General features: G+C 50.1%; 1 protein-coding gene across 1 annotated transcript; it reads right to left on the minus strand.

Annotated features, from left to right (window-relative positions):
- Window positions 1–2,337: 2,337 nt before the first annotated feature.
- Window positions 2,338–16,219, minus strand: NCR2 (natural cytotoxicity triggering receptor 2). Its single transcript, XM_047103037.1, has 6 exons — window positions 16,165–16,219; window positions 15,677–16,018; window positions 10,254–10,383; window positions 10,036–10,146; window positions 8,607–8,624; window positions 2,338–2,377 (listed from the first exon to the last, which is right to left on the minus strand). The coding sequence occupies exons 1-6, from the start codon at window positions 16,217–16,219 to the stop codon at window positions 2,338–2,340; spliced, it is 696 nt and encodes a 231-aa protein (XP_046958993.1).
- Window positions 16,220–16,660: the final 441 nt, after the last annotated feature.

Raw genomic sequence — 16,660 nt, forward strand, 5'->3', positions numbered from 1 at the left:
AAAACACAACCCCCTCTCCCCCATTTCTTAGTAGCTTGTACTACCCAGTCTGTATTCAGATTTCTCCAGTATGTTCAGCATTTCCATTATGAACAGAAATTCAGGTCTGCCCAAGCAAGTCGGCTGACTTCACCAGAATTTCCCACATTGGGCCTGGTATGGATCCTGGACCTCAGAGGAGCCCAGAAGGAAGGCTGAGGACTGGGAAACAGAGGTGGATTTCTGAGGGAAAAAAAAAAACAAAAAACCAAACCTGGGAGCCCGAACAGTCCCTGGGTACCAGCATGCTACCAGACTCTTCGGGGTGAGTGGAGATGAGACAGGGGGCTCCAGTGCCTTCCTGGGACTTTGTGCTCTCTCTAGGGAGCACGTGAGGTGATGGCCACTCCAAAGACTGATGCGACTTCGTAGCAAAGTTACTCATTAAGCTGTGAGTTTTTTTCCGTACCAACCAAGCAATTCACACAGTTCTTCATGGACACTGGCTGGGTGTCCCACACGTTACCTCGGCTCTGACAGTATTGACCTGGAGTTAGCATCAGATCCCGCAGGTGAAGGGCTCGCCCCCACTTCAGATGCCAGTCACAGGTCCTGGACTACAAACTGGGGGTTCCCACAACCCCTCTTCAGGCTCGACTAATTTGTAGAGTGGCTCACAGAACTCAGGAAACTTGTTTACTCACTAGATTACTGGTTTATTACAAAGGATTACCAGTCTGTTCCAAAGGATATTAAAGGGTACGAATCAACAGCCGGATGAAGCAATACACAGGTGAGTTTCCAATCGCAGGAGCTTCTGTCCCCGTGGCTTTTGGGCCCGGGACAGCGGCATGTGGGGGCATTCTGGTTCCCCAAGCTGAGGCTCCAGAAGCCCCCTCCTTTCTTGTTGGAGGCTCCGTTACATAAGCACAATTGATTAAATTATTGGCTGTCGGTGATTGATTCAACTTTCAGCCTCTCTCCCCTCCCGGGAAATCAGGGGATGGGATTAGAAGTTCCGACCTTCTAATCATGGTTGGTTTCCCTGGCAACCAGCCCCCTTCCTTTGGGGATTTCCAAATACCACCCTGTTAGCATAAACTCAGAGGTGGTGGCAAACGGCTTGTTATGACTAACAGGGCACCCATGTCACCCTTATGGCTCTGAAGCCATTTTGGGAACTGAAACCAAGAGACCAGACGTGACAAAAGATACTTCCATTTCAGGAGCAAATGAGGCTTTGTTCACTCAGGAAATTCCAAGGATTTCGGCAGCGGTGAACAGGAACCATGAATAAAGATCACAATACACATTTATTATAAATTGCAATATCACACCCATCCTTGCTGGGATCCTTCTGCCACTCTCTGGTGCCCACTAGTGTCCTGCTTCTTCCATCCCTCCCCAGCCACCTCCTGTCCAACTTTGCTCCTACACCAGTGCTCCTTCCCTCAGCCACCACTGGAATCTTCTGCAGGGGCCCCTGGACTCGAAGCTGTGTTCAAGAGCTGCTGGCTCTTTTGTGTCCCATGGTGCTCTGTCCTCGGCAGCCCTAGTTGGGCACCAGAAAGTGTCTGTATCGTGCTCATCAGCTTAGCCTCCTGTGGAAGGGGCTTCAAAACTGATCTTTATCCCCTTCTTTTTCCAGAGAAAGAGACAGAAGTTCAGAGAGGGACGGTGACTTGCACCAGCTTATGCGGGGCTGAGCCCAGAAAACTAATCAGGGTCTCGTTTCTAAGCCTTGCTCACCTGTGTCCCTCCACTCACTGGGCTTACGTGCAGCACCTGTCCCTGCTCAGAACAGTACCCATGGGGGCTCCAGGGCATCTGGGGGCCAACTGGAGAACGGAGGATAAAGAAAAGCAATGGTGGAGGGGCGCCTGGGTGGCTCAGTCGGTTGAGTGTCCGACTTTGGCTCGGGTCATGATCTCACAGCTCGTGGGTTCGAGCCCCGCGTTGGGCTCTGTGCTGACAGCTCAGAGCCTGGAGCCCGTTTCGGATTCTGTGTCTCCCTCTCTCTCTGCCCCTCCCCTGCTCACGCTCTGTCTCTCTCTGTCTAAAAAATAAATAAACTTAAAAAAAAAGAAGAAGAAGAAGAAGAAAAGCAACGGTGGAGAAAACAGGGCAAAGCAGAAAAGTTGGTCCTCTGGAGATCAAATGTGCGTATCCAGGACAGTTTTAGAATTGGAAGAAAACTTAGGACACAATATATATTCACGTAATTTTATAATTTGCAAGGCTTGTCCACTTGCACTGTTTATTTAAATCCTCACAGCAGTGTGGTGGTAATATGTATCTCCCTACAGGTGAGGATACGGGTCTGGAGAAGGTCAATGACCAGCTGAAGAAGCAGGTGGCTTAACTGGCATCTGGGCTCCTGAGTTCCAGCAGGGTTTCCAGTGCATTTTCCACCTGCAGCCAGAGCAGGGTGGGGGGGCAGGAACTGCTACAGAATGGCACCAGATTCAGAGGCAGCCCCTTCTTTGTCCCATTACACCGGGTTGGTCACCACAGCCTCCTGGCAAGGAGGAAGGCTGCCACTTCTTTTTTTTTTTTTTTAACGTTTATTTATTTTTGAGAGAGAGAGAGACAGAGCATGAACGAGGGAGGGTCAGAGAGAGAGGGAGACACAGAATCTGAAACAGGCTCCAGGCTCTGAGCTGTCAGTACAGAGCTCGACACGGGGCTCGAACTCACGGACCGCGAGATCATGACCTGAACCAAAGTCGGACGCTTAACAGACTGAGCCACCCAGGAGCCCCAGAAGGCTGCCACTTCTGGCCACTGTTGGCCAGAAGAGGGGTGGTAGTGAATATGCATGTGTTCTCAGCCCAGGCTGGTCAGTTTCCTCACCCTGATTCTTTCCTGGGTTCCCTTCTGCTCTCCACCAAGAAGACTGGAGTCCATTCCCCGTAGGTTATCTGTCCCTCCAGCCGAGATCAGCTCTGAGTTTCCTCTGCTGTGTAACAGGTGGGTCCTCTTTCTACTCTACCCCACTCCCTCTGAAGCTCGGCCTTTGTTCAGTGTCCTCCGTATGCCTGATGCTTTATGAATATATCATCCTACTTAGAAATGCAAATAGCTTGGTAACGTGGATATTATCAGTTCTCCTTTTTCTACTGATACAGACCTTAAGAATGTTCTCCAAACTCGCTTAGCCAGTAGCGGAGAAGGAAAAAGGATCCTTGCGATGAAGTGGCAGAAGGTTTAGCAGCATTGCCACCTGCAGTAATGTGGCACGTAGAAAAAATACTTAATGAACTGGGTTGGTGTAGCCGAGATTTCCGGTCGAAGTGTTGAGGATGCTGCCTGGTTTCTTCTTGTGGCTTATTGGAAAATGTGAGAACAGGGACGTAAACTATAGGCAGGGTTATTCAACACGAAGGAGCCAGAACCTGATGGCTTTGGAAATTCTCGGTATCTTTGGACAGTAATGAGGCTAAAATGAAATCCAGAGTGCTGTCAGGAAAATAGGGTCTAAAGATGAAACCAAAGGTGACTGTGAAATCCCTTGTTGAGACCTTAGGAAGAGAAAGGTAATTAATACCCTCGAAGGAGCTTGACAGTATGTGCCTCACAGATTCTTTCAATGAAACTAGAGGGCTTCTAAAGAGTTAAAAGACATTTCCCTCAGCTTCTCAGCAAAAGCCCAAGGTATGGAAGAGACATTATCTTCACAAATGAAGACATTTGTGAGTGTGGCTTTTGTCTAATTGAGTGGATTTCAATAAGATTCACAGGAGACCCACACATTTTTAAAAGAAAATGCTATTCACAAAACACTACCAGTGTGGACTGAAAGGACCAGAGTATAAAACTAAGAAAAAAGACCCTTGTAGACCCTTGTGCCCCCCAGATTCTATTGGAAAGAAGCAGTTGAGAAAACTATGAAGCTGTACATATAGACTGCCTTCCTGGAAGGTGAAGGATGCCTCAGAGGGGAAAGCAAGACCCCAGGGGGTGGAGCCAAGACCCATGATCAATTATTCCCAGGTACATGTAGCCCAGAGTCCAGATCATGGAATTTCCAACATCTGCCCAGCTGAACTCCAGTTTTTCTGTGGATCAGTGCTCCATTTGCCTCCAGTCTCCCCCTCTTTTGACCAGGGATGTCTCTCGGTGCTATCCCAGGCCCGTATCACCATTGTATGTTGGGTTTGCATCTGGCAGATAACTTGTCTCTTCAGCCCATGGGTCCTCATACTGAAAACCGAGGAGCTGTATGCCAGGGACTGTCCTTGAGGTTCCTCTGCCATACCTGGTCCTGATTTATACGACAGTCTTCTGGACCTAACGCTGATGCCACAATTGGGTGAGATTTGCGGAGGTCTTTGGGGGAGGGGATGTGTGTATCTCTTTCATTTTTACCTTTCAACTCCTTTCACCCATGAGTGTATTTTGAATGTGGGAGAAATGTCAATAATTTGTGGCCAGAGTATATACGGTGTGGTTCTGTATCCCTTCCTTCAGGAGATGGAGTCCAATCTCTCTCCCTTTGAGTGTGGGCTGGCCCCAGCGACCAGCTTCTAATGAATAGAATGGCAGAAGTAACGATGTATGACTTCAGGGACTAGGTTATGAAAGGCACCATGACTTCCTCCTCAGTCTTTCTTGGATCGGTCACTCTGTGATCTCCCACATCATGAAGTAAGGTTCACATGGTGGGAAACTGAGGCCTCGTCTTGACAACCGTGTGGGTGAGCCATCCCCATTGGGTGAGCCATCTTGGAAGTGGTCCAAGATGTCAAGTGTTCCTATGACTCCAGTTCTCACCGATGTCCTGACTGCAACTGCATGTGAGATTCTGAATCAGGAGCACCCAGTTAAGATGTTCCCAGATTTCTGACTCCCCCCAGAGCTGTCTTTGAGATCATAAACATGTCATTTGTAGTCTTATGCTACGGAGTTTTTGGGTAACTGATTACACAGCATCAAATGAGCTGGGAGGCAAACAACATGATTTTGTTGTTGGTTGTTGGAAACCAAGGGAACAAAGCATTTCAAGAAGGTGGTGTGGTGGGTCACATCCAGCACAGTTCATCTTTTCAATATGATGACTTTTGAGGATGGGCCTCTGGAGTTAACAATGTGGAAGTCACTGGACACTGTGGCAAGATGTTGCAGGGAGTGGCACAAGGGCCCGACTGGAAGGGGTTCAAGAGACAACAAGAAGAGATACATTGGGGGCTGAGAGTGTTTCCACTCCTTTTATGGTTGGGTTGTAAAGGGCAATAGAATGTGGAGGAGTAGGTAGAGATGCTATGGGGTCAAGAGAGGGTTTTTAAATATGTCATAGCCCATTTATTTTTATTTATTAAAAAAAATTTTAATGTTTATTTTTGAGAAAGAGAGAGAGAGAGAATGTACACAGGGGCGGGGCAGAGAGAGAGAGAGAGAGAGAGGCCCAGAATCCGAAGCAGGCTCCAGGCTCTGAACTGTCAGCACAGAGCCCCACGTGGGGCTTGAACCCACAGACCAATAGGTCATGACCTGAGCTGAAGTCGGACGCTTAGCAGACCGAGCCACCCACGCGCCCTTAAGCCTGTTTATATTCTGACTGTTGTGACACGTGAGAGGGCAAAGAACTTCTGGAGCGATTTTCTTGTGTAGACAAGAGAAGATGGGATGGGTCTTATGTGGAGAGTTTGGCCTGCATTGGGAACTGGGAGAAGAGAGTGAGCCTGGGGTAAAGAAGGGGGATGATTGACAGGTGCAGCGGGACTGAATAGGCCTCATTGTTTTTAGTGAGTTTGGGTGCAAGGACACCAGCAGAGGGTGAAGAGTGGGCACTGGAGTTTGAGGGACCAGAGGATGGCATGAAATAGAGGTCTAGGGTGGAGACCATGTGGTTACAGGGAGACACTTCAGCATGATAAGTTGCTTTTCTCCGGCCACATTCAGCCTTAGGACAAGCTGCAGGATGGAGAAATGGAAAGCTGGATACAACCAGGGCTGGAGGTGTGCCAGGAGAGTTCAATGAAAGCAGAGGGGGGAAGAGGAACTGAGACTCTGTGCCAAAGAGTGATTGTGAGTATGGGCCATGGAATCCAAGGGAAAGAAAGGCACGAGTGAGGTAAGGGAGAGGGACGAGCTGGCAGGACTAGAGGGTCATGGATCCCAGTGGTGTTGAAGAGACACCATGATCAGGTTGGCTTGAGCTAGAGAGACAGGTGGGGGCTGGCAGGTGGGTGCTCAGAGTTGAGACCAAGGAGGGGAGCTGCTATTCCTGCTGACCAACTGAATGGGAGGTTGAGGCAGAGAAGGGGACGAGATCATTGCAGGAGAGGAGGTCAGGAACCAGGTGGCCAGGGATTTGGAAGGATCATCTATGAGTCCAAATGGCCTCAGCTCACCAAACATTGTGACAGTAGCCATGGGAAGTGACAGTGAGCCAGCAGTTAAGACCGGTGAGAAGAGGGGGACTCCCGATTATATAGAGATGCTACACTGATGGACATGGTCTACGGTACAATCCGGTGGCAGGAATTCAGATTGTGGTGCTGCTTTAGGGAGGATAAAAAGGTAGGAAGTGGCAGTGAGGAGTGAAAAGGACCCCCCCTCCCCCACCCCGGCCTAGTGGTGAAGGAGAGTGAAATGCCACCGTGGGCCAGAACGACAGAGAGAGCAGTGTTCTCCTAGGAGGCGCAGATTTCCTTGAAAGTAGGAAGGCGATGTTCAGAGAAGTTGAGCTCACAAGGGCTCATGTTTCAGAGGGCAGAGCAAAAAAGACGTACGAATTTGGGGAAGAGTGGGAAATGGGGCTCATCTGATGAATTCATAAGGTCTTACTGAGATGCCATCCTGGGTGATGAGGGCGGACCAGGGAGCCCCGGGCTTTTGGGACTAGGGTGGGCAGGGAAGGAAGGAATGAAGCCGCAGGTCTGGGGGTCCCAGCACTGGCTGTGACGGAGGGTGGAGAAGAGGCCAGGAGTCTTTACAGGAGCAAGTGGAGATCTGGGATCTCGCTCTTTCCTGCCCAGGGTGGTGGGAGCTGGAAGGGGTGATTGGATGGAAAATTTGAGGCCCCTCTGCTCCTGCTGAAGACATGGGCAAGCTGTGTGAGGGAAGTGGTGATAAATGGGCAAGAATTGCATAAATCCATCCTCAAGGATGAAGGGAGAGCTCCATGGAAGTCTTAAAGCTGGGTAACATTTGGACGACTTTAACGGACCAGAGAAACGTGGGGGAGGGAGGCATAAGAAGCAAGTCTTTTTTTTACCTTAGAAACCCAGGAAGCCTTAGGAATCGGAGGTGGGGGGACCTCAGGATGCGAACTACAAGCTGGGGACTGGGGTTGAGAAGCAGTCTGGCTCCTAGCTTCTCTGCCCCCCCGTGAGACAGAGTGAGTGGGTCAGCTGCCCCCATCCTTTCTCCCTCCTCGCTCTCTCTCTCTCACCCGACAGAGAACCCACAGGTTAGTCTCTGAGGAGGGTCTGTCACAGAGACGCCCTCCCAGGGCACCAGGCACCTTGGAGAAGGACACTGCGTTCCACCTGGGGCCTGAGTGAGTGAAAACGGAAGCTGCTTTGCCACAGCTGGTGCCTAGAACCAGGCTTATATCCCCAGGAGGACGGTTCAAAGCACCTTTTTGGAGACACTGAGCTGTCAGAAAAAAATGAAGCGGTGCTTGTCTTAGTTCGCTTAGTGGCTGAGACAAAAATGCCACGGACCGAGGGGCGTCAGCAGCTCTTACTTCTCACAGTTCTGGAGGCTGGAAAGTCCGAGGCCAAGTTGCTGGCAGATTGTGTGTCTGGTGAGACCTTCCTGGTTCCTATAGGGCTGTCCCCTCACCGCGTCGTCACAGAGTAGAAGGAGCCAGGGAGCTTTGTAAGGAGCTTTGTAAGGGCAGAATCCCATTTGTGAGGGCTCCTCCCTCATCACCTTGGGAGTTGGGATTTGAACATATAAATGGAGGGGGGCACATAACAGCCCGTAACAACACCCTTGCCAAATCAACGTAGAGTCCACAAATCTCTGCAACACACACAGGGCCTCCAAGCTTTTAAATACCGGTGCTCTGCCAAGAAGCAGCAGAGGCTTCCAGAAAGTTCTGAGGAAAGACAGCGGTCAACGAAAGGAGAAAACGAAAGATAGGAAAAGGTATTTGGGGGAAACAGAAAACAGACAAGGCTTAAAAAAATAAAACACCACAACCCTCAAAAGTTAAAACTTTAACACTGCCCGAGAAAAAATGGCGTCGCCAAAGCAAACACACGTGTTGTAAAGGAACATTCGGAGCACAAATAGACCCTTTAGACATTTTAAGATGTGAGAGCATAAACGGTAAATCTTTGAATAGAAGAACCGGAATGCAACCTTGAGAAACTTTCCCAGAAAGTAGGAATAAAGAAAAATAGAGGAAGGACAGGAGAGAAAAGATAAATTTAGAGGCTCAGTCTGGGAAGTCCGACACCGAGATAGTAAGTGTCAGAGACACAGCAGTCCTACGAGGGGCAGTGCCTCGGGTCAGACCAGGGTGGTCTCCACTGTGGAGCCTCCCACTCAGCTTGTGCAGGACAAGGGGGGGGCGACTCCTCGCCAGAGCCTGTGGCCATCTTGGTGGCTTCAAGGGCAGTAAGCGTGGTACATAGTGACGTGGTGATGGTGACTAGGGTGGCTGAACTTGGCAGAGCAGAGGCCCCCACCTCCTGTGCAGTAAAAATGCACAGAGGTGTTGTTGAGAAAGGACGGACAAGGGGGAACAATCTAGGAGGTGGAGACCAAAGGCAGGACGCCAGTTAGGTGACTGAAAGAGTGGCCTGGGTACAGGTGCCAGGGGCTGGGGATTTGCAAAGGGGGAGGAAGAGGAGGAAGAGGCAGAAGCCACAGAGAGCAGTAGAACAGAGGTCTTGGCAGAGTGTGGCCGAGCAAACAGGGATGGAGAGAGAAATGCTGGGGGTGACCTGGGATCCTGGCTGAGCTGTGGGGCCACAGACAGGAGGGGAAGGGGAGGAGGAGGAGGAGGAGAAGGGAGAGGAGGGGGAAGGAGAGGAGGAGGGGAGGAGGAAGAGGGGGAAGGACAAGAGGAGGAGGAGGAGGAGGAGGCAGGGAGCAGGAGGATGGGGGGAGGCCTAGGGGAGAAGATGATGGGGTCAGAGTGGCCCGCCGTGGTGGCTCCAGATTGGTGGACAGCCACTGCACTGGTCTTCGGCTCCCATCCCTGGATGGTGCTGGCCCAGATGCCAGCTGTGTGTGAGCAAGCCGTGGGCCTGGACCTTGGGAGGAGGCCAGGCTGAGAAATCCTCAACACTGGAGTGAGGGGTGTAGCCAAGGGTGTTGGATCAAGTTCTGGGGGACTTCCGCCTTTTCTTTGCAAGGAGCGAAGGGTTCAGAGGTCAGGGAGGCGCCCCTGGGGAGCCTGGGGGATACTGGCCATCCTTCTTGGGCCCTGAGGCCTGGAGTCTGGACCGAGCTGGGTGCATCAGAGACCTCCCTCTGTGTTGCGCATGTCGACTCCTTAAGGCCCTAACATGGGAGGGGCGAAGAAATACAGGAAGTGACTCAAACCCGCTCTTTGAGCCTGTTGCCCTCTCCCCACAGGCTGTCCCCCCTTCAGCAAGCCTGCGCTCTGCCTGATGGGTCCCTGTCGCCACACCTTTCCCTCAGCCCCACCTACCTTTGCCTTGTGCATCCCCTTCTCCTTGGACGTGACCCTCCCTCCTGTGCATACCCTCCCTCTGTCACCGCTTGGGAAGGGGCTGTGCCCTGGGTTTGGGCAGGCATTCCTGGAAGGGCAGGCAGTGGGAGGGATTTCCTGGTTGGACAGGTCAGTGATACTGAATCAGAGGGGGAGAGGGGTAGGGGAAGGAAAGGAGGAGGAGAAGTGGGGAGGAGAAAACAGGTGGAAACATGTGGACAAAGCATCTGAGTTTTGGAAAGACAAAGGTGATCCTGTGGTGAGCAGGCAGTCAGTGAGGGTCTAATTTGGACAGCCCTGCTGGGGATCATTTTTCTTGCCTCTGTGTTCACTGGCTGATTCCCTGTCTGACCGTCTGTCCAGGGACGGAAGCCCCTCCCTGCTTCATTCTCTCCCAAGCCCAACCCAAACCCACTCACCAGACAAGCAGGGCTGACAACACCACGCTCTTGGCCAGAAGGAGTCCACAGAGCACGGAGACCAGAGCGCCGGGGGCTGCAGGGTGACAGTGGAGGGTGCAGTTTTGTTGCCTGGAGAACAGAAAACAGAGAGGAGGGGAGCCGGTTGGGGTGGCAGCTGTCTGCTGTGGGCCCCTGAGCCAGGGCCGTGTGCGTGAGGGTCCCACCCTTGAACTCACTGTGAAGGGGCAGTGATGGCAGAGGAAGTCCTGGGGGCCTCTCTGGCTCTTCCAGTGGAGGACACACAGCTCTGGGTCTGTGATGAGATCAGGCCACGGGAAGCCCGGGTGGCCTGCGTGGAGGCGGAAGCTGTCAGAGAAAGAAAAAGAATCTGAGTTAGCTGGAGGGACAGCACATCTGTTCTAGCTGGCAGGAAAGCTGGAATGGGGACCTGGGCTGAACTGGGAACAGAAGTTCAGAGCCTGGGAAAAAACCAATTCTGGGGTCGGGACTGGGCTATGAAGTCCCATGGCTTAAGACCAGACAGATCTGTGGTTTAGGCTCTATTCAGTGCCTGTGGAGGTGTTCTTGGCTCCAGGAAGAGCACTGGAATGGGAGTCAGGAGGCCGGGGCTTCTCTCCAAGCATGTCTACATGTTTGGAAGGGCACTGTCTAGCTCCGAGCTTCCCCAAGTGGGGAAACAGTCACTGTCTTTAAGTGGCTCTCATCTCTGACATCCCTTCCCATTCTCATACTTCTGGCGCTATTAGGGGGAAGGGGCTCCTCCCCGGGGAACTTTCAGACTGCTTTCCCACCCCTGTCCTTCCTGGTTCTGCCGCAGAACTCTGGGTCCCTCTGCAGACCCCACTGCCTCAATGATCTGGGTAAGTACATTTTATGGGGCTCCCTCTTGATTCTGAAACTTTTGCGAGCTCCCTGTCCCCTACCTCCACTGCCCTGCCTCCCCAGACCTACCAGTGCTCAGAGCTCTTGATGGAGGCTGGTGGGAGGCCATCTCTGGAAAGGTGATGGGGGCTATTAAGGATGAAGAGAGAATAATGACTACTGGGGATGGGTGAGGCCCAGAAGGGAAACGAGTGCTGTCAGCCCCAATGCTGTGACAGGAAATGGGGACTCTCGGTGTCCTCAGCTAGGTCTATATACCCATCCACCCAGGATCTATGAAGGGAACAGCTGAGGGAAGGGCTGGGAGAGGCATGGGGGAGAGGGTACCTGATGTTGGGACATCCCATGGCCCAGGGGCTTCCCTGGAGAGAGTCCCAGGTCAATGGACATGTGGCCATGACCCTGTCCCACAAGGGCACTCTCTCTGAGGCTGCCCAGAGTGACTACTGGGAGCAACCCGTGTGCCCAACCTAGAAGAGGTTCTCATGACACTCAGGGAAAATTCTAGTCCTGAGCTACAGCGTGTGATCTGTGGGTGGATGCTGGTCCACAAATTATTTATAACCTGCCTGCACAAGGTAAATATAGAAATCAGGAGTAAGGATCTTGGAATTTATCAATCTGACATTGCCTCAAGGTCCAAGCATGTGATTAGTAAACCGGTCTGGTGGAACAGGATGTCAATCAGTTTAGGTAGTGGCAAACTGTCACGGAGAGTAACACATGGGGCAGGCTGCATGACAGCAGCAGAGCAGGACCATGATCCCTGAAGGTTCGTTGCTCGACTATAACCCAAAAGTGTATCAGGACCTGAAAAAGTTATTTTTATAAATTTTTATAATCATTGACATTTTCAATCTATCCGTTATGAATTTATTTTTAAAAATATTTACTTATTTTGGGGAGAGCACAATCAGGGGAGGGGCAGAGAGAGAGAGAGAGAGAGACAGAGGATCCAAAGTGGGATCCATTTTGGCGGGCTGACGAGCCCGATGGGGGGCTCGAACCCACGACCCATGAGATCATGACCTGAGCTGAAGTCAGAAGCTCAACCGACTGAGCCACCCAGGTGCCCCTATCCATTTTTTTTTTAAATTAGAGTTTAACATGATTAGCTAATGTAGAGTAGTGATTAGTTAATTCTAGTACTAAATTAACAGAGAGCAAAACAAAGTCACTGAGCATTGTGTCAAGAAAAGCCCCATCTTTTCGGGATGTAGCAGTAATAATAAACCAAATGGTGATAGCAGAATTAATTCCAAAGATGCTTTTCCTTCTGAGATCATTCCAAAGGGTTTGCGTTGGTTATGTCTGAACATGGAATCCTTCACTGTGGTAAAGCAGAACCCTGTCCACTTCCTAATCTCAGGAGCCCGTGAGTGTCACCCCACATGGCCAGAGGGGATTTGCAGATGTGATTAAGGTTAAGGACCTTGAAGTGGAGAGATATTCTGGGCGAACCTGAGCTAATGATTAGTATTTAAGAGCAGAGAATGTTTCCCAGCTGTAGTCAGAGAGCAGTGCAGCTTGAAAACGGCTTCTGGCTTTAAAGACAGAGGAAGGGGGCCACAAGCCAAGGAATGTGTGGAAGCGGCTAGAAGCTGGGAAAGCTCTCAGTTATGCAGCCTGTGAGAAAACGGGACTCTGGTCTTATAGCTACAAGGAACTGAATTCTGTCCAAGACCTGAATGCGTAAGAAGTAGATTCTAAGAGCCTCCAGAAAGGAATACAGCCTGCTGCTGATACCTTGATTTTAGCCCAGTGAGACCCATGCCGGACTCTTGATCTATAGAACTGTGAAGTCATAAATTCGTGTGGTTTTAAGCCACTACATTTGTGGAAATTTGTGATGACAGCAACAGGAAACTATGGCACTCATAAATAGCATGAGGTTTGTAGTTCTAATGAATGGTGAGGCACTCAAACCCACTGAGTTCATTGTTGAGGTTCAGTGAAGAGGCTAAGGAACAAGTACATCATGAAAGCAAGTGACACTTACAAAACATTAAACCACAAGTTCAAAATGAGCTATTTGTTTTTAGAAGAGTCCTGAATTACAACTTTCTTCAAAGCAGTCAGTATTTCACCTAGTAACTCTAGACTTCTGTGGGCTTCTTGTAAAGTAACGCTTTGTGTTGCTAAGACAAAATGTCTACCTACAGGTGTCAAAACATTATCGAAAGGCTGTGACAGAGGTGTCTGCTCTACCTTGTTGAGCTAGTCTGTGGCAAAGAAGGGAAATTAAATATCACTTTATTGACACATTAGCTCAACATACTCAGGAATTGGCTAATGAGGAGGAAGACCAACTCCTGGGACAAATAAAGTTAGCAAGGTGTTTTTCACGGCAACTTGAGCAAAATGCACGCACATCGCAAACATAGTTATTCTTTTTAGACTACGGGCAATTTGAACATGATGATAGGAAGGTATTCCTCTGTATCATTTCGTTTCATTGTCAAAAACACAACTAGCCCTGAGCTGAATAGAACTATGAAGGATTTTATTATCGACCAGTGGTTTGGGGCTCCAGTTTCGCGTCCGAGTATGTTCTGATAGCTGCTATGTGACAGGAAAACACGCGGGAGCAGTCCTTCAGATGAAGGAGACTTGCATCAGAGTGTAAGCCAGTGCACCGCCTCCTTCAAATTCTTGCTCTGAGAAAATATCAGCTGAGCTGTACGCGTGCCTACCAAAGTGGGAAAAATCGTGAATTACATAAAGATGAACACGTTGAATTTGAAATCGTTCTCTTTATTATGTGATCATGTGGAAACCCCTCTGAGTTGTTATTGTATGCCAGGTTGCACTGATTCATTACTGAGGGTGACAGTTCTGTTGAGAATGTTTGAGCTACGAAAAGGACTCCTACTATCTTGGCAAGATAGAAACCAGGTCAGTACTAACTTTTTAAAGATGGGAATCACATGGTCAGGCTTGGTTATATCACAGCTTTGAGGCTATTCCATGCCAGGGAAGGACGCAACATATTTTTAAACGGCAAATGAGATCTAAGCGCCAAAACAAAAGAGGCTTAGAAGGATAGTTTCTATAAACTTTCATGACATGTTCTTAATTCAGTAACAATTATCAGCAAAATAGGTGATCTTGTCTGCAAAAGTGCTTGTAGAGAAACCTGGATAGTTTGATGGAATGTTTTGCATTTTATTATCTGTCCAAAGAAGATACATGATAGGAAATTCATAAAACCAGAGACCATTTTTTCATCAACAGGTATTTCAAATGTAAACAGAGCTTTATAAGATAAAATTTTGGAACTAGCCCCTGATGAAGGATCGAGGATGCATTTTGAAAATATAGCATCGCTCGCTTCCTTTTGTAAAAATTAAAAACAAAAATATTGAGCTTGTAGGAATTGATTTAGAATTCCTTCTTGGATTTCAGCTATAATGTTAACAACAACATCCATCACCCACATGCATACTTTCAATAATCAATGGGAACCGTTTTTATAACTGAACTTTTTTCCCCCTTATGTTTGTTCTGATTGTCTTTGTTGAAAAGTAATTTTATGTCTGTGAAATCAAATCAGCATTTTGGGCTTGTGCTTTGTATGTGTGTGTTTTTCTCTCATTTAATTTTTCTAGTAATTCATTTTTATTGTGTTTTACCAGAAGATAGTCATTGATGGATTGGAGATGTTTTGAAAAGGTCCTCCACCACTGTCTTAACAAGACTTGGGCTGCCATAACAAAGTGTCACAGCCTGGGTGGTTTGGAAACAACAGAAATTTATTTCTTACCCTGGAAGCTGGGAGTCTGAGGTCAGGGTACCAGTGTGGTGGGGTTCTGGAGAGTTACCTCTGCAGGCTATCATTTTACATGGCAGAAAGAGGAGGAGAGAGCTTGCTGGAGATCTCTTTGGTAAGGGCACTAATTCCACTCATAGGGGCCCCACCCTCATGACCTCATCACCTCCCAGAGGCCCCACCTCCAAATACCATCACATTGTAGGTTAGGATTTCAACCCATGACTTTGTGGAGGCCACAAACATTCAGTCCGTTGCAACCACAGATGCTTTGAGAAGCTCTGATTCAGACTCATGTTGGCCAACTTGTTTGTAAAGGGCCAGAGAGTAACTACTTTAGGCTTGTGGGCCATATGGTCTCTGTTGGAACAGCTGCTCCTGTAGCATGAAAATGGCCTTAAATCATATATAAACATATGGGCATGGCTGTGTTCCAAAAAACCCTTTATTTGTGGACACTGACATTTGAATTTCCTGTAATTTTTGTGTGACACAAAATATTATTTTTCTTCGACTTTTTCCCCCCGACCATTTAAAAATCATCCTTAGCTTTCAGACCAGAGTTTGCTGACCCCTGATCTGGGCCAGTAAGAATAGACGGACCAACATGATACCAATATGGTGGGGCAGGGGGTGGTTTGTGGCCAGGGCCACACATTTACTGAGCACCTACTATGTGCCAGGTACAGGTGCCTTCTCTAAGAATGCCAGGCAGTCTCGGGCTCCCCTGTGGCCAGGTCATATGAGCTCAGGGTCAGAATGCTCCCATGATCTGTTTGGGCACCTTTGACGAGGCTTGTAAATCATCAAGACAGTGAGTGAGGGGTGTGTGTGTGTGTGTGTGTGTGTGCATGTATTCAAGTCCCTGGGACACCTGTTCCCAACAACCTTCCCAGGAGATCTGAATGGGGGGGGCAGCCTGGCTTCATGACTAAGAAACTAGGAGGCACCCAAAGGGAGCCAGGGGACCCCTAGGAAGAGGCTTACCTGGAGACACCGTCAGATAGAACCTTATGGACTTAGAGACAGAGTTGCCGGAAGCATGGTAAATTCTACACCAGTAGTGTCCTGAATCTTCCTCCTTCAGCCCAGTCATGGTGACAATGAAGAGGCCGGTGCTAGGGTTGTCCCAGATTGAGAATCGAGAGGCCTGAGCCAGCCTGTGGGGACCGGAGCTGGTGATTAACCTGGTGCACTTGGACGCCGATAGCTCCTTACACCAGCTCTTCCTCTCGTAGGGCCAGCCCTTGGGGGGGTACTGGCATCTCACAGAAAGCGTCTGCCCCGCCACTCGGTGAAGTGGCTGTGCCTCTGGCACAGCCCACGAGCCTGGAGAGGAGGCAGCAGGTCAGGGCCACACCAGGAACTGCTCCTCCAGCAGCCCCGGGCACAGAGCACTTGCTCCGGAGCCCGCGGTCCTGTAGTCCCTGTACCACCCTCGCCTCTCCTCCCCAGGCTCTCGCCTTCCTCCTCACCTGGGATCAACAGTGACAGGAGCAGCAGGGGTGGGAGCGGGGCTCTCTGGACCATGTGGCCGTTTCTTCTCGTGCTGGTGCCAGGGGACATGGGGGACGCTGGAGAGAGGGAACCTGGAGCTGGTCTGATTCTCCTCAGCTTTCCCAGCACCTCCGAGATAGATAAAATGAGAAAGGCCAAGGGCAGCTTGGGGAGTGGGAGACCCGGGGAGCGCCGACCTGGCCGGCAGAGGCAAGCGGAGACCAACGGTGGCAGTTGTAAATCCGGACCAGGAGGGAACAGCCCTGCGTGGCGCACAGTTCCTGGGTGTCCATAGAGGCTGCTTCTCTCCTCTGTGCCCCGCTGCCCCTTTCCCCTCAGGGCCTGCCCTTGGGGGAGGAGCTGAGACAGCCAGGAGGAAGCTGTGGTCATGGGCTGTCCACTCTCCTCCCTCTGTGCACTGCCTCTTCTTTGCAAGACCCTGGCTTTGCCCCTCTCTTCAGGGCGAGCCACGCT

The sequence above is a fragment of the Lynx rufus genome, unplaced genomic scaffold (assembly GCF_022079265.1).
Source record: "Lynx rufus isolate CCGP_SWC_20201006 ecotype Redwood Valley unplaced genomic scaffold, mLynRuf1.p SCAF_6, whole genome shotgun sequence".
NCBI classification, from domain to species: Eukaryota; Metazoa; Chordata; class Mammalia; order Carnivora; family Felidae; genus Lynx; species Lynx rufus.